This window comes from Ranitomeya imitator, chromosome 5, assembly GCF_032444005.1.
Source record: "Ranitomeya imitator isolate aRanImi1 chromosome 5, aRanImi1.pri, whole genome shotgun sequence".
In the NCBI taxonomy this organism is placed as follows: Eukaryota; Metazoa; Chordata; class Amphibia; order Anura; family Dendrobatidae; genus Ranitomeya; species Ranitomeya imitator.
The window spans coordinates 520,177,685-520,199,094 of NC_091286.1; the positions used below are offsets into that span (position 1 = coordinate 520,177,685).

Genomic DNA, 21,410 nt, shown 5'->3' on the forward strand with positions numbered 1-21,410 from the left:
TCGGGTTCGCTCACACGTTGTAGATGCTTCTGGTGCAGTCTGGGCACCCCCCTTATATCCCATGCCCTGATATCAGCACAGATACAATGTAGCATCCTTCCGAGGTTTGGAGACATAGAACCTGTCCTGTAATGTCCTGTGTGAGGTATTCGTGTATACTGTGGTGCTGGGGAACGTTCGGGTTCGCTCACACGTTGTAGATGCTTCTGGTGCAGTCTGGGCACCCCCCTTATATCCCATGCCCTGATATCAGCACAGATACAATGTAGCATCCTTCCGAGGTTTGGAGACATAGGAGAACCTGTCCTGTAATGTCCTGTGTGAGGTATTCGTGTATACTGTGGTGCTGGGGAACGTTCGGGTTCGCTCACACGTTGTAGATGCTTCTGGTGCAGTCTGGGCGCCCCCTTATATCCCATGCCCTGATATCAGCACAGATACAATGTAGCATCCTTCCGAGGCTTGGAGACATAGGAGAACCTGTCCTGTAATGTCCTGTGTGAGGTATTCGTGTATACTGTGGTGCTGGGGAACGTTCGGGTTCGCTCACACGTTGTAGATGCTTCTGGTGCGGTCTGGGCGCCCCCTTATATCCCATGCCCCGATATCAGCACAGATACAATGTAGCATCCTTCCGAGGTTTGGAGACATAGGAGAACCTGTCCTGTAATGCCCTGTGTGAGGTATTCGTGTATACTGTGGTGCTGGGGAACGTTCGGGTTCGCTCACACGTTGTAGATGCTTCTGGTGCAGTCTGGGCACCCCCCTTATATCCCATGCCCCGATATCAGCACAGATACAATGTAGCATCCTTCCGAGGTTTGGAGACATAGGAGAACCTGTCCTGTAATGTCCTGTGTGAGGTATTCGTGTATACTGTGGTGCTGGGGAACGTTCGGGTTCGCTCACACGTTGTAGATGCTTCTGGTGCGGTCTGGGCGCCCCCTTATATCCCATGCCCTGATATCAGCACAGATACAATGTAGCATCCTTCCGAGGTTTGGAGACATAGGAGAACCTGTCCTGTAATGTCCTGTGTGAGGTATTCGTGTATACTGTGGTGCTGGGGAACGTTCGCTCACACGTTGTAGATGCTTCTGGTGCGGTCGGGGCGCCTCCTTATATCCCATGCCCTGATATCAGTACAGATACAATGTAGCATCCTTCCGAGGTTTGGAGACATAGGAGAACCTGTCCTGTAATGTTCTGTGTGAGGTATTCGTGTATCACACATTGCAGATGCCTCTGGCGCCTTCACCACAATCGGGTCAGTACCAGGACACCTTCACATGGGCGTTAGGGTTCGCTATTACGGGCGATTTGTAAACCGGTAAAATCAGCGGCATTTTTCAGTCCGAACATAGAAGGTGAGTTTATGAACATTACACCAAAGGTGCGATATGCGCAGGACTGCGACACTGCGGTGACATGCCCTGCAATAATCGCGTGGATATAGCACACGATGTATAAAGGAGGGAGTCAGGGATTCGCTCCCACGCGTGGGCTGACACGACCCCTCTGTGTTATTGCCGCGTGTCCTCAGTGCACACGGCGCGGGCAGCAGCAGGACACGCCAGTACACCGCGCTGTACGCTCACTTTTCATAAATAACACGGACCTGAATGGCGTTTACGCCTTTTTTTTTTTACTACGCCACGCCTCAACCAAACTAATATTTAGAATAGAGGTGATGGACAGATAGCAGCGACCAATGACGTCGCGGGATTGGGCTCCAACGCCTCCTGGCCGCTGTATAGTGTAAACGGAGAGGGGCGTGGCTTTAGCGCACTGAGGGTAGCAGGCTAGGTTGTCCCTGGCGCGGCTTCTGCTGCGCGCAGTGTGTGTGGTGCCGCTGCTGCTGTTGGGGCGGTCACGTGTGGCTGAGAGGGAGACGGAGGCGGCGGGAGCTGAGAGAGGGGGCGGGGCTGCGCTCCCGGGAACTCAGACACAGACACAGCTTGTTTTGGTTTATTTCGCAAGGAGAGGCGGGGGGGAGAGGACGCCTGGCAGAAACTCCGGCAACTCCTGCACCGAGCTCTCCCCCGGAGCCCGCATTATCGGTCCCCGGAGCCAGTGAGTGAGGGAGGGGGACCAGGCTCCCGTTGGCAGGCGGGGTGGGAGAGCGGCTACCTGCCATCAGCTGCCACTTTCTGCAACGCGATGGGACTGAATGGGCGCAGGCGGTGACCCCCTCCCGGAGTGACCCCCTCCCGGCAGTGACCCCCCTCCCGGAGTGACCCCCTCCCGGAGTGACCCCCTCCCGGCAGTGACATTGGCGCAGCCCGTGGGCAGGAATACGCCGGCTCGTTGCCCCGTGGCTGTGCAGACACATGCAGCCCACGATGAGGCTCCCCGGGTGTGGATCACGGTGCTCCCACTGCTGCTGGGCTCTGCTACTCTGTGGATTTCTTGATCCAAGGGACATCCAACTCTGCTAAGTGGCCATTCCCCTGCACGGTGCTGCAGGCTCTGCTGCCCCTGGTGCTGACTGGGCTGGGAAGCTGCACACTTTATTTGCAAGGACTACATTTTTGTTTTTTTTTCATTTTGTGCAATTATTTCTACTTTGGTACCATGGCCAGCCCCACGGATCCTCCACCTCAAGAGAACAACTTCTCTGATGTCAAGAAGGTGGGCTACCTTAGAAAACCCAAGAGCATGCACAAAAGATTCTTCGTGCTCCGAGCCGCCAGCGAGTCGGGTTTAGCCCGTCTGGAGTATTATGAGAACGAGAAAAAGTGGCGGCACAAATCTGGGGCCCCCAAAAGGTCCATTCCACTGGAAAGCTGCTTTAATATCAACAAGAGGGCGGATTCAAAGAACAAACATTTAGTCGCCCTGTACACGAAAGACGAGTGTTTTGCCATTGCTGCTGACTGTGAACAAGAACAGGAGGGATGGTATCAAGCTTTAGTGGATCTGCATAACCGGGGGAAAACTCACCACCACCGTCATTACAGTGAAGGAGCTGCCAATGGGGTGCATGATGGAGTTAATGGAGAGGATGTCTATGGGGACGTGACCCCCCCTGGTCTGGCCTTTAAGGAAGTGTGGCAAGTGATAATGAAGCCAAAGGGTTTAGGGCAGCTTAAAAATCTTGTTGGAATCTACCGCTTGTGCCTGACCCATCGAACAATCAGTTTGGTCAAACTCAATTCTGATGCGGCAGCCGTGGTGTTGCAGCTCATGAACATCCGGCGATGTGGTCATTCAGAAAATTTCTTCTTTATCGAAGTTGGTCGCTCCGCCGTGACAGGAGCTGGTGAATTCTGGATGCAGGTGGATGACTCTGTGGTTGCGCAAAATATGCACGAGACAATCCTCGAAGCCATGAAAGCATTGAGCGATGAATTTCGACCTCGTAGCAAGAGTCAGTCGTCTTCTAATTGCTCCAACCCAATTTCTGTGCCACTCAGAAGGCATCACATTAACCATCCTCCTCCAAGCCAAGTTGGGCTAAATCGGAGAGCTCGTACAGAAAGTGTTACAGCCACCTCTCCTGCTGGAGGAACCGGTAAACATGGGTCTTCATCCTCATTCAGGGTTCGGGCTTCAAGTGATGGAGAGGGTACAATGTCAAGACCCGCCTCAATGGATGGCAGCCCAGTTAGCCCAAGTGCCAGCAGGGCCCAGTCACATCGGCATAGGGGCAGTTCTCGACTTCACCCACCTCTAAACCATAGTCGCTCCATTCCCATGCCAACAAGTCGCTGCTCTCCCTCCGCTACAAGTCCAGTGAGTTTGTCCTCCAGCAGCACCAGTGGACATGGCTCCACTTCTGACTGCTTGTGTCCACGAAGATCCAGTGCCTCAGTTTCAGGTTCCCCTAGTGATGGTGGATTTATTTCTTCTGATGAGTATGGATCCAGTCCGTGTGATTTCAGAAGCTCCTTCCGGAGCGTGACACCAGATTCTTTGGGGCACACGCCTCCAGCTCGAGAAGAAGACTTGAACAACTACATCAGCATGGGCAAATCCAACAATCTAATCCAGAGAAGCACACCGCAAAGGTACCAGTTAAGTAGGGGTGAAGAGAATAGCGACCTTGACAAAGTATTCAGAAAGAGGACTCATTCCTCAGGTACTTCCCCACCTACTGTTTCCCATCAGAAGACTCCCTCACAGTCATCTATAGAGGAATACACTGAGATGATGCCTTCCTATCCTCTGCGCCTCTCATCATTTAGACACTCAGCTTTTGTGCCCACTTACTCATATCCTGAAGAGTGCCTAGATCTGCACCTGGAAAACAGACCAAACCACAGTGATGATGGCTATATGCCAATGTCACCAGGTGTTGCTCCTGTGCCTACAAAAAATGGTGACTACATGCCCATGAGTCCGAAGAGTGTGTCAGCCCCACAGCAGATTATTAACCCAAGACGATATACACAAGTGGACTCCAATGGCTATATGATGATGTCTCCTAGTGGTAGCTGTTCTCCAGACAGCTGTAACTACAGCAAAATGTGGACAAATGGTGTCAACCCAAAGTTGTCCATAGAGAGTAATGATGGCAAATTAGCTTGCAGTGATTACATTAATATGTCACCAGCTAGTGGTTCAACTACTAGCACTCCACCCGATTGCTATCTGAATTCTGTCGAGGAGCCATCCAAACCTGTCTATTCTTACTTTTCTTTGCCAAGGTCCTTTAAGCACGTTCACCGGAAGAATGATGATGGCCACTCGCGCTCATCTGTAAGCTCAGGTCATCCTTTATATACCGAGGAATCCTCCTCTTCTTCCACAAGCAGTGATAGTCTTGGGGGACAAGAAACCCAGCAGAGTCGGAAAAGTGAAGTTTGTCTCCATGGAAGAAGCAGTAGACTGACCAGGCCCACAAGGTTGTCCTTAGAAAGTAGTAGTAAGGCCAGCACATTGCCAAGGGCTCGGGAACCTGCTTTACCTCCAGAGCCAAAGAGTCCTGGAGAGTATGTGAACATAGAGTTCAATGAAAAGATATTCCCTGGAGGATTAATTTCTTCAGTACATTCACCATCCTATGTGCAAAGTAGAGTGGTTCCTCAGAGAGAGAACTTGTCTGAGTACATGAACATGGACCTCAAGCACTGGAGGTCAAAAAATGCTTACACTTCATGTAAACCTGTCAGTGCCGTGTGCTCAACAGACCTATGTAGTGGTCGTCCACCTGTTCGAGGAAAGCCTGTTCAGCGGGACTATATGAGTATGCAACTTGGTTCCATTTGTTCAGACTACAGTGAATTACCACCTGCCCGGACCACTCCCAAGCCAATCTCGCCAACTTGTAACAGCAATTACGCAGAAATGACAATTGGTGTAGTCCATGATAATTTGCAAGCTCCCCCACCATCTGGTAATACAAGCCTAGTGGAAACTTCCTGCCCTCTTCTGGGCCAGGGCTCTGGCCCCAGTGCATTTACCCGTGTTAGTCTAAGCCCAAATCGCAACCAGAGTGCCAAAGTTGTCAGGGCAGGTGACCCACAAGGTAGGAGGCGACACAGCTCTGAGACCTTTTCTTCTACCCCTACCACAGCCCGAGTTAGTGCTGGACCTGTTTCTGGAGATGATGTAAAGAGACACAGTTCTGCTTCATTTGAGAATGTTTGGCTCAGGCCTGGAGACTCTGTACGGAGAGAGTCTCAGCAACCTTTAGACCACCATCAAAATGGCCTCAATTACATTGATTTGGATCTAGTGAAAGATTTGACTGGCTTGGAACATTGTAACCCCCATCAGACTGGGATCACCCACCCCTCAGATGATTTGAGTGCTTATGCTAGCATTACTTTCCACAAGTTGGATGAACGCAGGAGCCAGGCAGAGACAGAAGGTAGGTTACTGAATTGCTCTTCATATAACCTTGGGTCCTTGTGTGCATGCATATTACTGTAGGTCATTGCCTCTAACCCTCTTGCCAGTTGACCAGACCATAACACTAGTTGTTGCTCCTTGTATCCATACTTCACCATGTGATATGCAGGGTGTTCAGTGTAGAAATAATGCTGTAAATTGATAAGCTTATGTGACTGTTGTTTTTTTTCTCCCCTCACTGAAAGACCTTTATCACATGTTGCCCAATTCTTTGTTTCTGTCCTCTTTTGCAGGCAGACCTTTGTATACTAATCAGTAGTGGGACAGGTTACACAAGCTTCTGAGTTGTACATGTGGTGACAGAGGTCAATAAAGGTGGGGCGCAATTGTCCAATTCCTGCAACTGATCTTTTAGGTCCCTGTAGCTTCCTGGCTTGAAATGAGTTTTTATTTTGCTTTTTTTTTTTTTTTTTACAGTGTTTACACTTTTATTTTTGTAGCAGATGTGAATTTGTAACTTCCTTGTTGCATTATGCGTGCTCCGCTACGTAGAGAAATGCCGGCGATGTTCAGCTCTTCTTCATAACTAGATGTTGATGAAAGTTATTGTACTGCAGCCACGTGCTTTATTTTGCCAGGGTGAGGCATGTGCAGCACTGCGGAGGTCAGGGATCTTGATTTGCCTGTTGGTGGCATGTTGCCCTCATGATGTCTTCTGTTAGCAAATGTCAGTGTTGTGCCATGTGCTAATACTTTGTAGCCTGTCATGGGGCTGATATGGCAAGGAGCTATCATTAGTCTTAAGTGCCCCTTTGTTTCACGTCTTTGTGTCTGCCTAGACCACCTTATTACACAGTCCTAAAATATTACCCTCTGTCCTTGGATTCGCTCTGGTTTTGCACTTTTGGCTGTGATAACGTAGTCTAGACTGCTTTCTTTCACGCACTTTACAAGGCTCCCTTAAGATTGCGCTTGTTGATGCTTCACGCGCTTATTAAAAATGGAATCCTAATGGGTTTAGCTTGAAATCATATCCTTTCTCTTCCCAGTTTAATTGCACGGTGAAAACCCAATTAGAGGAAATTCCGTTACTAATGTGATTGTTTTATTCTCCGCAGTAGTCAATTATTCTCTGTAATTAATTGCAGCTTTTCCACTGTATGATTAGAATATCCAAGAACAAAACTCTCCGTTCAGTTCATCCTGATGTGACTCCAGTTCATGTGAAGCGATGCGCTGCCTAATGGTGTGCTCTCTGTTGGGCCGGGTTCATACTCCGACACTTTGCGGTTTTGTTGGCTCAGTGCTGAAGACAGATATTGTAAAGGCGTTGGAGCATTATTGAAAATTACATATACAGCATTTATTGTGGCTCTTGCAGGTTTGGGGAGTTTATTACAACATGCATGGCCTTAGTATAGTGTTTTTGTTTTTCTCTTAAAGTGACAGTGTGCATAAATGGGGTATGTGCTGTGCATGTCTCTGAGGACACGTTGGGTAACGAGTTGCTGAGGAGGTTGTAATCCTGCACTTTTTTCTTTAGTGGACCAGAAGAACTTCATGAATGAAGAAATTAGAGCGTGGGAATCTGTCATTTCATGGGCTCATGGCTCCCATCCCGCCCTCTCTTCCTTCTTATTAGCACACATCCGCTTAACCCCCAAGCCTCTAACCATTTGGCAGCAGCATGCTCTTCTGTGTGTCAACTTGTTTACCCTTCCTCCTCCTGGATGGGATCACACTGTGCTCCTTGTTTTTTTATGCCTTAAGTCATTACTTTGTCTTGAGCAGCCATCATCTGCCATGACTTCCTTTACCCATTCTTAGCACTTTTGGCCGCCCTGGTTGGATAAACAATCCTCCACATCTGTTTCCATGTGCATCTTATTGTGGCTCCTCATGATGATGGTTTTTGCAGAACACCAGAGAGACTGCAGCTATTGAGATCCCTTTCTTAACTCTTTCACTCTCTCGTCTGGTGGTAGCCTGACACTTTATTTTTTTTTTAAATTTCCATTGGCTTTTTGTCTATCAAACACTTTTTAGAATGGAAAATCCAGGCAGCTGGTATAGGTTCACGTGCAGGGGCTGGCGGCGGCAGGTGCGTGCTTTACAGTGTGCGCAGGAGACACCCTGTCTGCTTTTTGTGTCTGATATGGAGGGAATTGATGTATACTGGCGCACAGTCTGAGCTGAAGTCCTGCATCAGCGAAACGTTTCACATGGCCTGTGACTCTTGCTTCTGTTTTAAATGGCGTTTTTTTTGTTTTCAGATTAAATTGTAACAAGTCAGGAGTAAAGGTGACTGGCGTGTTTGTCGTCTCGGTGTCCTTAGTAGCTGCACCGTTTTGTGTTTGTGTCCAGGTCGTAATGGTCTGGACCTGGCATTGAAAGTCGTGATCCAGCAAACACTCGCTGATAATGTGTCAATATTTATCACACGCGAAATGCCCTTTATAACTATTGATAACGTATCTTGGCAAATTCTGCTTGGACGCTCACTTCACAATCTGTGTTGGGTAAACAGATGCACCGCCATATAAAATAATGGGACATCGATAGAAAGAACTGTGCTTAATGAGCTACGGGTCATGTAAGGTAATATGATCTCAGACGCTGTATGGAGCACGTTGCCGGAGAGTATGGCGAGTGCAGCAGGACGACTTCTAATGGAAGCTTTAGAAAGAAGAGCGGTCCGTCTAATGATGTAGAATCAGAGGTTAACAGTGGATCTTAGTGACTGATATGACGCGTGTGCTAGTCCCGACCTAGACTATTACGTCCATTACAGTATCACGGCTATTGTTCCACGCTTTGTATTTGTCAGTGGTCTCCATTTATGTACCTGTTAGTGCCTTGTATTTGTCTATATTTGCCCCCTTTTCACACCTTTTCACATGTAAAGCATTATGGAATAAATGGCGCTATAAAAATGTCTAATAAAGGGATTTTCCCAACTGTGATGTCTATGGATTATCCACAGCACAGCGGCTCATTTCTAGAAGTTCCACAAAGGTACACAGAGCATTGTACGGCCAACTCTCTAATTATTCACACACCAGGCTGGTTGGAGGACCCCCCCCCCCCACTCACAATACACGTGCAGGTCCCAGAAGTAGGATCTACATCCATCATTCATATTGTAGGCGTTGATGCCATAAATTCCCATGTTAAGATTACCATCCAAGGACATGGACACATTTTTATTGTTTTAAACACGTGTTATAATGCCATAAATACTTTCATCTTGGATTAATTAGTGCTGTGCATTGCAGCATTTTCTTATTCGCTAAGATTGTCATAATCTGCAGTACTGGGCACAGCCACTAAGGCTGTCACATGTCCAGTAATCATCCTGCAGGCCGGGTGCCCACTATCCGGAACTAGCAGCATCCAAAGCGCTGCCATCTATTTAACGCACATCCACATGCATTCTCTAAGCAATGCGAATTTACGGCATCCAATACATTCTATTGATGAGATTTCTGTTGTGGAGACTGACGTCTCCAAAAGAGAAATTGATGTGCTGCGGTCTTGAAAGACGTGCCGCATGTCCGTGTTTACGGGTGATTCGCAGGCAACTATTCACACATAGAGGTCATGGGATTCCTAGAAATCCAATACACTATGTTGTAACATCTGGAAGCTGTGGGTTTAACGCTGCGCAAATACAAAACGTGAAACCCGCAGCAACTCCAGATCATGGGTACGCACCATTAGAACTGATCCAGTAGCAATCCATTGATAATATATTATACATATCAAGGGTAAATAAAAGTATTGCATTTATATAAATATTTTTATCCCCCACCCCTATCTAAAAAAGGATCCTAGAAGTGAAAATTTATATTTGCAAACTTTTGGTAAACATGCCTGATAAAGGAGCCTCTGTGCTTCAAAAGATTGCAAATATATACCGTATATACTCGAGTATAAGCTGAGATTTTCAGCTCACTTTTTTGGGCTGAAAGTGACCCTCTTGGCTTATACTCGAGTCATTGTCAGCAGGGGTGGGGAATTGGGGTCGGCGGGGGAGCAGCGTGGTGACATACTCACCTGTTCCTGGCGCTGTCCTTTCATGTCCCGTGGTCTCCGGGCACCTCTTCCTGTGTTCAGCTGTCACGTGGTACCGCTCATTAAAGTAATGAATATGAACGCATAAACACAGTAAGATGCCGCTGGCTCCCGGAGACCATCTGACAGTGAGACGCTGCCAGGGACCGCACCGGGAGCAGGTGAGTATATCGGGGGGTGAGCATTGCGCGATAGTCACCTTACTCGTTCCACCGCTGCGCGCTGCTCTGTCTTCCATCCTGGATGGAAGACAGAGCAGCGCGCAGCGGTGGAACGAGACAGGTGACTATCGCAAGTGCCGGGGGCCTGAGCAAAGAAAGGTGAGTATGTGATTTTTTAATTTTTTTTTTTATTTTAATCGCAGCAACAGCAAATGGGGCAAATGTGTGGAGCATCTTATGGGGCCATAATGTGTGGAGCATCTCATGGGGCCATAATGTGTGGAGCATCTCATGGGGCCATAATGTGTGGAGCATCTCATGGGGCCATAATGTGTGGAGCATCTCATGGGGCCATAATGTGTGGAGCATCTCACGGGGCCATAATGTGTGGAGCATCTCATGGGGCCATAATGTGTGGAGCATCTCGTGGGGCCATAATGTGTGGAGCATCTCGTGGGGCCATAATGTGTGGAGCATCTCGTGGGGCCATAATGTGTGGAGCATCTTGTGGGGCCATAATGTGTGGAGCATCTTGTGGGGCCATAGTGTGGAGCATCTCATGGGGCCATAATGTGTGGAGCATCTTGTGGGGCCATAATGTGTGGAGCATCTCATGGGGCCACGAGTATATACGGTACCTTTTTTTCTGGTTGGCTAATAGTTATAACTTCTAGAATACCTTGGGCATAAAAGTATTTGCCTAGATTTTTATTGCTAACACAGTACCACACGATAAAATAAATATATGTGTGTGTGTGTGTGTGTGTGTATATATATATATATATATATATATATATATATATATATATATATATATATAATACAGCTATAGTTGGAAAATGTCCACTTGGTCTGATGGTCCTGATGTTGTTGTTCTGAGAGCTGTGAGATTTACTCACAGTATTTAGAGGAAATTGGTCACTGTGGCTACTTTTGTCACATTTCTACGTAGTGGTTAGTTGTGGAGTGTGGAATCAGAACGTTTTAGGATTGATCTTGTCATTTTCGTTAAGACCAAGAGGTTATTAAAGATATCCTCAGTCACATCATGGTGTCACTGCAATAAGTAAACTCATATGTTCAATATTGTGTTATTTATTGCGTTCTGTTTCCTTGTAATCTGCTATATTGCCCTGGGATGGGAGTTGATTGCATTACATGGCTATGATATCTGCTCACTTGTTTATGGCTTTTGACATGGACGTGCCTGCAAAGATGCTGATCTGTTGTGTTTTCTCCACTTCTGGTGACTGTTGGATTGATCTAAACCTGTCACATGCTGTTTTTCTCTCTTTTTTTTTTTTTTTTTTTTTTTTTTTTTTTTGAGCCTTTGTTCACAGGCCAGACTCTTTTCTCTTTCCAAACCAGCAAAAGGCTAAAGAAGTGATTGACTGCTGAGGATGGTATATCAGTTTCCCATGTTCAGGCCAATCTACTGGAGTATTTTTTTTACTTAATTAAACCACAGGAATGCCATTCCATTCCCAGACCTCTGTTATATTGTTAAAGCGGCGGTGCTATGAATTCATTCGCATCTTCTGCAGATAGAGCTTTCACTGGATGTGTGGATGCCATTATTGATGCATTTTAATATCTTCATGCAGTGCAACCACCCAAAAGAGCCATTTCATGTTCCTTCTATAAAAGTGTCTTGTGTGCATTTATCAATAGCACAGGCGCCTTGGCTTCAAACTGTCACGTTCACATCAGATTTGATTATTTCATATTTTGCAACTTTTGTCAGCTTTTGTAAAGCGATGAGCAGAGTGGGCACCGTTTACTTGGAGTGGGCAAGGTCTGCAAGTGTTGACAGATTTATGAATACTGCAGCCAGAAAATGGTGAACATTTTGTCATAAATCTGTGAGCGTTCAGAACAGGCGCAGATTAATTTTCTGGGTTTAGCACCACCCTACCTGTGCCAAATTTAGAGCCTTTTAAATAAATGTTATCATAATTTACTCCAACAGCACTTTTTACTTTTATCTTGTATGAAACACCAGTCTTCATAAATCTACAATGTACAAACACTTTCAACATACTGACCAAATAGTCATTATACTATATAAAGTCAAACAAGTGTCTTTGTTTTTAAGAATAAAATACAACTTTATTAGAAATACATTAAAAAAACATGAATTAAAAAAGTGCCTACAACCGGATACAAATAATGAATGGGCCAGCTAAAGCATATGGATATATATTATCATATCGTGCTCATGGGTTAAAAATCCTCCCCTTCAAAATCTTACTACTCCAATATTATTGCACATGTTGCCCAGGGTGCTTAAGGTAGTATACAGATCATATATACCACAAAATAACCACAGGCTTATGGTCACCTATAGACATAGCCAATTGTTTACATGGAATAAATTCACCATGCTACATATAAGCGCGCATGCTCAAAATAATGGCAAGTCCCACATGCTGACTTTCACCCTCTAGAGACCGTTGATGGAAGGTGCAAATCACCGCATCACAGTCCACAGCATGCATGTCAGATAATGAACGTAAGAGGAAGAGGTCATAAAACCCCTGAAAAACACATATTACCTGAATCCAAACGCTTAAGAATAAGATGCCGCAGTGGCGTGCTGTGCCTCCAAACAACCCCGACGCGCGTTTCATGCCTGCTTCTTCCTGGGGGCGTGTCCATAGCGGGACGTCATGAATATTTATATTCTGAACTAACCAATAGGATTCAAAGTGGGCGTGTCTAATCATTTGGCATCACAGATGGCAAGCGCACACGGATGTGATCTGATCGCTGATCTGATCGCTGTTGTAGATGTCCGATCGGCTTACAGCTATAGCAGACTTCTAAATAGAATCGTGCAAGGTGAATCAAGCAAAGCTCGTCACAGCAAATCAGCATATCATTTATATATACCGCATGTTATCATAACGTCATTGTAAGGCAGCCCATAGGTCTATAAGGTGACAAAGTTGGATTGCACGCCTATCAGTGGAGTCATAAATAATATTATACGGACATGGCCATATGATCTTAATCACTAACTAGGTACATAGTGCAAACACAAACCGGGCATATACAAAGTACGGTGTAAATAGATGTAGATCTGAGCATGTACACCGTGAAAAGATGATAAAAACCTATACATAAGACACTATCTGCAAATCTAGTGACTTTGATGGTAGAGGACACATGTAGTAAATATCAAAAACATAAATACGGTACCATGAAACCAATACAAAAAATACCCATACAGGTGTGAACCATAGACCAATACACATGATGAATGATAAAGATAACAAAACCAAAATCACAATAATAAAAATTAATAACTAAATCCTAAAAAATAAATGTGCCGTGCAAATGTGTGTCTGACCAACCACAATAAAGTTAATAAGGACATAGTTATTAATTAAATAGTGAATTTAGTGAAAGCTAGAGTGAATGTACAAACACTTCATATTTTTAGATTTCCCAATCTTGTGTCTGGTGTTGTTTCCTGCAATGCAGGTGTCAGGGGAAGAATGAAGGAGACGTAGAGCTCTGAATCTGCACATTATCCTTTTTATTCTTAGGGCTCCAATACCTATTACATGAGTCTATCTAACCCGACTCTCCCCTAAGAGTATGTAAAGGGAGAATAGGTTTAGGACAGATGGCATTTTCACACCAGATTCTTCTGTTTTCATGGGAGGTGAGCCACTGCCAAAACGGTCTGGCAGCAGCTTTCTCTTTTCTTTTCTTTAAATAACACATGAATGCTCAGTTGAACCAAACATTCATGTGCATGGGAAAATCATAGTAATGTAGTTAGCAAGGCCGAAAAAAGACATTTGTCCATCCAGAATAAATGCCCAGATCTACGTCCTTCTAAAGATCCTAATCACTGTAAGATACAATATTGTTAGGCTCCAGGAAGACATCCAGGCCTCTCTGGAACCCCTCGACTGAGTTCTCCATCACCACCTCCTCATGCAAGGAATTCCGGATTCTCACTGCCCTAACAGTAAAGAATCCTCTTCTATGTTGCTGGAAAAACCTTCTCTCCTCCAGACGCAGAGAATGCCCCCCTTGTACAAACAACATAGAAGAGGATTCTTTACTGTTAGGGCAGTGAGAATCTGGAATTCCTTGCCTGAGGAGGTGGTGATGGAGAACTCAGTCAAGGGGTTTCACAATTATCTCTCCGAGGATCTGTTTATACCAAGGAAGGTGACAGTCACAAGGGGGCATTCTCTGCTTCTGGAGGAGAGAAGGTTTTTCCAGTAACATAGAAGAGGATTCTTTACTGTTAGGGCAGTGAGAATTTGGAATTCCTTGCCTGAGGAGGTGATGATGTAGTGTCCCCTTATATACTTATACATGGTTATTAGATCGCCCTTCAATTGTCTTTTTTCTAGAACAAATAATCCTAATTTCGCTAATCTTTCTGGGTATTGTAGTTCCTTCATGCCCTTTTTTCATTTTGTTGTCCTCCTTTGTACTCGCTCTAGTTCCATTATATCCTTCCTGAGTATCGGTGCCCAAAACTGTACACAGTACTCCATTTTACTTTATCGGGAGAGATAAAAACTGACTGCTATTTCATGTTTGTCAACTATTGAGTCACTGAAAGTTGTTAGTGATTGGATCCTCACCATTTATTTAAGGATGGCATACACTAGTAATGTGAAATTATGGGACTATCCCTTTATAAAGGAAGCTCTCTTGAAGATATCCCACTGGGGCATATGGATTTCATAGATGTTAGTCTTTGGAGCCAAGCAAGGAGTGGCCATGGATTATATGGTGGGTGTTTCATTAGAGCCTGGTATTGTAGCATGTAATATGTTGTTGCTCCTTCATGAGAAATGTATAGGCCGATGCAGTTTCTGGCATCTGGACCTGTCAATCAGCTGATTGCCCTTTCTAAGTTTAATAACGAGTTGTTTTTTTCGTAGAACTAAAATATATAATATTTTATTATATTCTATATTTTAGCTCTACCAAAAAAACACTCCTTAGTAAGGATAGGAAGGGCAATCAGCTGATCGACAGGTCCAGATGCCAGAAACTGCATCTGTGTGCGTGTGTGTATATATATATATATATATATATATATATTTTTTTTTTTTATCTACCATATATATTCGAGTATAAGCCAAGATTTTCAGCCCATTTTTTGGGGCCGAAAGTCCCCCTCTAGGCTTATACTTGAGTCATACCCAGGGGTCGGCAGGGAAGGGGGAGTGGGGGCTGTCTAATTATACTCACCTGCTCCTGGCGAGGTCCCTGGCTCCTCGGCGCCCCAGCTTCTTCCTTTACTGAGTGGTCACATGGTACCGCTCATTACAGTAATGAATATGCGGCTCCACCTCCCATAGGGGTGACGTGGTTAGTGCATGCCCTCTGCCTGAACGTCGGTGCAGAAGACATGGAAGACACAGCGGCGCCGGAACGAAGTCAGGTGAATATTGGAAGTGTCGGGGGGCCTGAGCGACAGAGAGGTGTGTGTGATTTTTTTTTTTTTTTTTTTTTTTTTAATTTTTTTTTAATTTTATTTTTTTTTAATTACAGCAACCGCAAATGGGGCAAGTGTCTGTATGGGGCCATGACGTTTGTGCAGCACTATATGGGGCAAGTGTCTGTATGGGGCCATGACGTTTGTGCAGCACTATATGGGGCAAATGTGTCTATGTAGCATCTTATGGGACCATTATTAACCTTTATGCAGTTATATGGGACATATTTTAATATGGAGCATCTTATAAGGCCATCATAAACTTTATGGAGCATTATATGAGGCTCCTGATTCAATATGGATATTCAAAAAGCCTTAACCTACTGATGTCTCAATTAATTTTACTTTTATTGGTATCTATTTTTACTTTTGACATTTACCGGTAGCTGCTGCTTTTCCCACCCTAGGCTTATACTCGTGTCATTAAGTTTTCCCAGTTTTATACTCGAGTATAAACGGTATTCTAAATTTAGAGAAACTAGGCAAGTTGTGTATATCTAGAAATGTTATGTCGAGGGAAAAGTGAAAATTGTCCAATGATCATGGTTAGGATTGGTGAATGGGTTTTGCATGAATTAGGCCCTTATACCGCCGGCATTGTGCTGTACATCTTTAATAAGGCTTCAATACCTTTCTGAGATTGTAGCACAATGCCTGTTGTGAAAAGCAGTATGGCCGCTGAGGTCATGAAGGAATGCAATCCTCACTGGAAATTCAGTTTGCTACTGTTTATCTAGTAAAGCTTCATTACTACATAGCCTTTTATATGTTGTGCCAGACTCTGAGTATCCTCTGAATTATTACTGCCTTTCTGCTGTCTAGAATCATGAATGGATTAACTCTCTACTATTATAGAAACTTAGCTAGTGTACGTGTCTGTAGACTGACAAGCGTGCATTGACCCATATGGTGAATTTAAGGGCGCACCCTTGGTCATGTCCTCATACATCAATTCAATTCAAAGAAGCTTTATTGGCAGGACCAAATAAACATTAACTTTGCCAAAGCACGTGTACAGTAGGGAATAGGGAGTGGGGATAATGGGTGGGGACTGTGGGAACGATGGATGAGGTTCAGGGTGGGGGGTAAGGAAGGCCATGGCATATCATGGTTGTCTTTCTCGCAGCCTATGGCACGCGCTCACATACTGCGCTGCTGTCTCCATCACAGCTGGTATAGGGAGGTGAGCATGGTGTTTTAGGTTCTTTATTCTATTGGGGGAGGAAATACCTAAAGGTCACTTCCCTCCAGTAAATCTCCAGGAGCAAAGGCTATCTGGTCATAAACATTGATCAACAGGACTATAAATGCACGCTGGACGCTCTCCAGGATGATATGAATGAGATTTGGGCGCTGAGAAAGGACATCTACTTGACAACCAACTGGAGCTGATCAGGCAACTGTAATCTTTTTTTTGCAGTTTGCCCATAAAATTCAATAATGTTTATGCTACTCTTAAGGGGAATGTAAATTTCCACTCTCATCTGTGAGATCCGATCACTGCCCAATGTTATGGTCTGGTTGAGGTCGCGCTGACGGTCGTACTCTGATTTCCCATACAGCCTTCACCTATGTAGTAGCTTTCACTTTCCATCATAGTGTAGACCAGAGGTCCCCAACAATTCTGACCTTGAGAGCCACAATCAGCTCCCGCCCCCTCACAATAGTGGCAACCAAAGCCCCCATTACAGGAATAATGGATAACCAAAGCTTTTCCACAAAAATCAACCACCCCAAAGCAGTATACTAAGATCCAGGGGTTCCCACAATACCCTCCACTCAGTATTCTCCTATAAAGCACTCCCAAGACACTGTCACATCCAGCTTCAAACCTCTCGTCTGACAGGTGGTGTCATCTTGTCTCAAGCGTACCATACTTACATTATCTCAAAGCCCCTAAGAAGAGTATATGTGCATCCAGATCTGCTCTTCTGTGCAGGGCTGCTCACAAAATTCACCATTTTCAGATGTGCTCTTCATACCTGTTTGCTAGAACTGGAGCTAATTCACCAAGCTGACAGCCGCGAGCCACAGTTCATGGGACCGCGAGCCACATGTGGCTCCCGAGCTACATGTTGGGGACCCCTGGTGTAGAGATATATGTAGTGGTCTGACTTTTCAGCGGCTAAGTAACTGTAGGTGAAAAATCCAAATAGATATGCTGTGACATTTTGGAAAGGTATTTGTGTGCTCTGGAGGAATTAGTAAGTGTCAAGATAAGTTTGTTGCCACTGCGGAGGATGTGCTTTACCGTTATTAGAGGAAATCCAGTGATGCATGTAGAGATGTCAGAATGTGGTGGGAGACCAGGGGGAGTAGAGGAGATCTCATCTAATCAATATAGTGTTCCCTAGATCAAACAGCTCTTGTATTGTTATATGTTGTAATATGCCATGACCTCCAAGGCTTTCCTTACTGTAATCTTACTGGTTCTTGTTTGATCCCTATCTGGCTTCATTATACTGATTAACATTATTCCAGGTAATGAAACCTATTTTTTTTTTTAATTCTTTTTATTTTCTGCATGTTATTTGTGCTGCAGTTAGGCATGCTCTATTACCTGTGCAGAGAGGGGAGGAGGTGAGCTGTCAGCGTTGCCTAATGTGAACGGAGGATCTTGAATTATATGTATATAAGGTGTCCTTTTACATTGTCATTCTGTCTGTGATAATGAAATGGCTGGTGAAAAGCGATCTCTCGAAGAAAAATTATCGGACTATTACAAGGCTAAAAATGGTCAGTGTGAAAATTGCAGAATGTCAGTCTCTTTATTGTCGATCATGAAGTGATATGGTGAATGACTAAAACTAATTCTTAAATATTATTAGCATGAAAATGTTATTGAAATAACTTTCTAACAACTTATGCCCTTTAAATAACAGTTTGTACTTGGCAAATATTTTAGTCACCTTCCATAAGGTCCTCCGATAACTCCAGCAAGCCTGTAATGTTGGAGGACTTAAGAGGGGTACAGGAAGGACCTTTTGGCAATAGTGAGCAATCTGCTTTGGAACGTAGCGTCTTCTGGACCTTTTCCTACACGTAGAAAGGTGGGCATCTCTATTAACCTTCAGCCACACATCGGATAGTTCTAGCATGATAATGGCAGGATTTATGTGAAAGGATCTAGTCCCCCTGATGTTGTTGTGATGGGTCTAATGCTTGGTCTTATAGGCTTATAGGTAATCTTCTGCCTTGGGCAGGCTATTCACTCTCTGGGAAAGCATTGTTATGGTCTTTTGAAAATTGAAAATGATTAAGTTCTTCACGACCAGGAGAGATTGCGTTTTGCGCAGCTCATAAAGTAGGATTGAATTTTCAGTGCAATGCAAGCAAAAGCATCTTGGGACAGGATGAAATGACAAGTTTGCTTGCAATATGTATACCTGGATTTTTTTTTTTTTTTTTAAATGTAAAATTGAAGGGACTTTCCACTTAAATATTGATGACCAGTCCTAATTATAAGCCATCACTAACTTCTCACAGCGGTTTTACCGGCCATCAGTGTTGAAGTCCTATAGTACCCTTTTAATATGAAACAACCATTAGCGCTATGGCAGCAAATACAGTGATACCTTTAGTTGTTCTTATGTATTTGGGTAGGAGTTTGGGTATGGTTGAGTTTAGTCCCAGGATCCTGGCTCACCTTTTTTCACAATCAGAGTTCCATATGTTGTTCCCTGAAGAGCTGCCTTGGCCATCCTAGTGTCCATCTGAGAATAGAGGTCACCAGCAATTTTTCTCTCCAGTGCTTTGAAACATGGGTTTGAAACAGGGGTTTGGAAACTATCTACGGTAAATGGAAATTTGTGACAGAAAGATGTGTGTAAGAAGCCCTTCCATTTTGTCTTGTTCCCCCACTAAATCTGTGAATGTGTATGTTCTGTATATATGTTTAAAATACTCGCCTACCGCTATCTTCTCCAGTATCCACCTCTGCTCTTCTTCTCGGTGACATCACCATTCTTCAGACTATCCTGATGACTCTGTGCACAAGCCTGAAGTCTCTTACAATTCTATGTAGCCTAGTTCTGATGCTCCATAGACTTACGTTGTACGTAGATGGATACTGGAGACGTTGGCGGTACGTGAGTATATTAACACACTTACTCCACATACACAGCTTTAGTGGAAAAAGAAACTCCATGGGAGGGCTTCTTTAACTGCAGCTTCAAAATTCTTCTACTGATATCACGTTTTCAATGGATAAGGAGTGAAACCTGAACAAATGCTTGTGGTGATATCTGTAGTGGAAACTTTACACCATGCCAGGACTTTTCCTTAGAAAAGTATTTACACTTTCAGAGCCCCACAAGTTGGGTGTCCATCACTATTCACGCCCTGTGTTTGGAGAATCCCAGCTGGTGATAGGTTTTGCTACACTTGAAAGTGAAGACTTAGTCCAGAATTATGAAAAGGGATAACATTCTTAGAGTATTACTATATTTCCCTTGTGTTATCATTACATTCTTTAAAAAGTGAAGCCTATCCTATTTGGTTGTATCCCTCCCATAGGTGTGGCTGCATCAACCGCGTCGCTGTATTTTGCACTGTCCTTGCCTGTGTACATTTTTATTAAATGCTTCTTTAAAATCCAAGTTCCAGTGCATTAAAAAGAAAGCAAGAATGGCAATTGTTTAGTTTAAAGTCGTGTCTCCAGAAAGTGCCCTCTGCTCCATAAATCTCTAATTTCTTGTGAGATGGGAATGAGCGTTTCATTTGTTTAGTTTATTTGCTGGGGAGCATGGAGATGTATTGACGTGCAATTTTCTGATGAAATGTGACAGTTCTAGGTCACTAACTCAGAAGATGTCTTCAGAGATTTATCCTTACAGTAGCTGGGAGATGTTCTCTTTTTGTGTTATTTTTCTCAACAATGTTTTACTGTGGTGAGAATTTGCGTTGAACTGGAGATTACGATTTTAGAAACAAAAAATGTAAATTATTTTTTTTTTTTATATACATATGTTCATTCATCCTTTAATTATTCGAATGCTGTGATTATTGATTTTTTCTTTTGTTAATATTTTTTGTGTGTCCCCATTATCCTCCACCTTTCCTGCTTTCCTTTGAGGGAAAAAAAGCAGGAATCATATAATTTCAGATAGCTTTCCCGATGTATCATTGAAGATTATTGTGCAATATTGAGTATTTTTGATCACCTGATTGTTCTCCATACCTGCCCGGGTGACTATATCAAACTAGGAGTTGTGTATAGGGAAGTAATATCCCAAAGTGAAATACACCCACACCTTAGCTTAGCCTATGCCCAGCCGTTTTAGCCATCTAATACTGTACTTTGGAACAGAGCCTTTACAAGTCAACAAGTCAGCCTGTCTGTTCTTGCTACACGTGTGCCAGGCTTCACTGGTTTTATCAGCGCTTCCCAACGCTGACAACCAGCTGCAGATTTGCATCCCACCTGCAGCTACCTAATTAGCACAATGTCTGAGATGCCTGAGAAAATCCCTCATTGCTACAAAGGGTTCATCAGGCAGACGGCAGCGGTACCTAGTGCCGCAGATATGAAAAGATTTAATCTCTTAATAATTAATCTGCTGGGAAGATCACTTAAAGTCTCGGAGTCAGTAGCTGTGCACCTTCAAACAGAACATCCTCTATGATTTGTTACCTCTTTCGGAAAAGCAAATTTAGAATTATACTCCCAACCAAGACCTTTCTCTTACGGAACTTAATTAATGGAGGTAACATTGCCTCAAACATATCCTCAGGCCAAGATTCTTTTCAAGTATAGCTATCTACTTATGGTTGCCATTGGCTTTTTTTCACTCTAGTCTTGATGAGGAGGTGTGCTGGAGTCAGATGCTCCTAATTCATAAAGAGGCGCGTGTCTCATTGAATCCAGCGGGTCAGAAAAGTGGTTTGTGCCTCTATGTGCAGCT

General features: G+C 44.2%; 1 protein-coding gene across 2 annotated transcripts in view; it reads left to right on the forward strand.

Annotated features, from left to right (window-relative positions):
- Nucleotides 1-1,896: 1,896 nt before the first annotated feature.
- The window catches only part of IRS1 (insulin receptor substrate 1), a 44,043-nt gene continuing 24,529 nt past the window's right edge, over nt 1,897-21,410 (forward strand). The window contains exons 1-2 of one of the 2 annotated variants that reach the window (XM_069727545.1): nt 1,963-2,216; nt 2,251-5,815. In XM_069727545.1, the coding sequence (XP_069583646.1) occupies nt 2,575-5,815 (3,241 nt within the window). In that variant the 5' untranslated portion in view covers nt 1,963-2,216; nt 2,251-2,574. Of the gene's footprint in view, nt 5,816-21,410 lie in introns of both variants that reach the window. The other variant, XM_069727544.1, reaches the window with a different exon arrangement.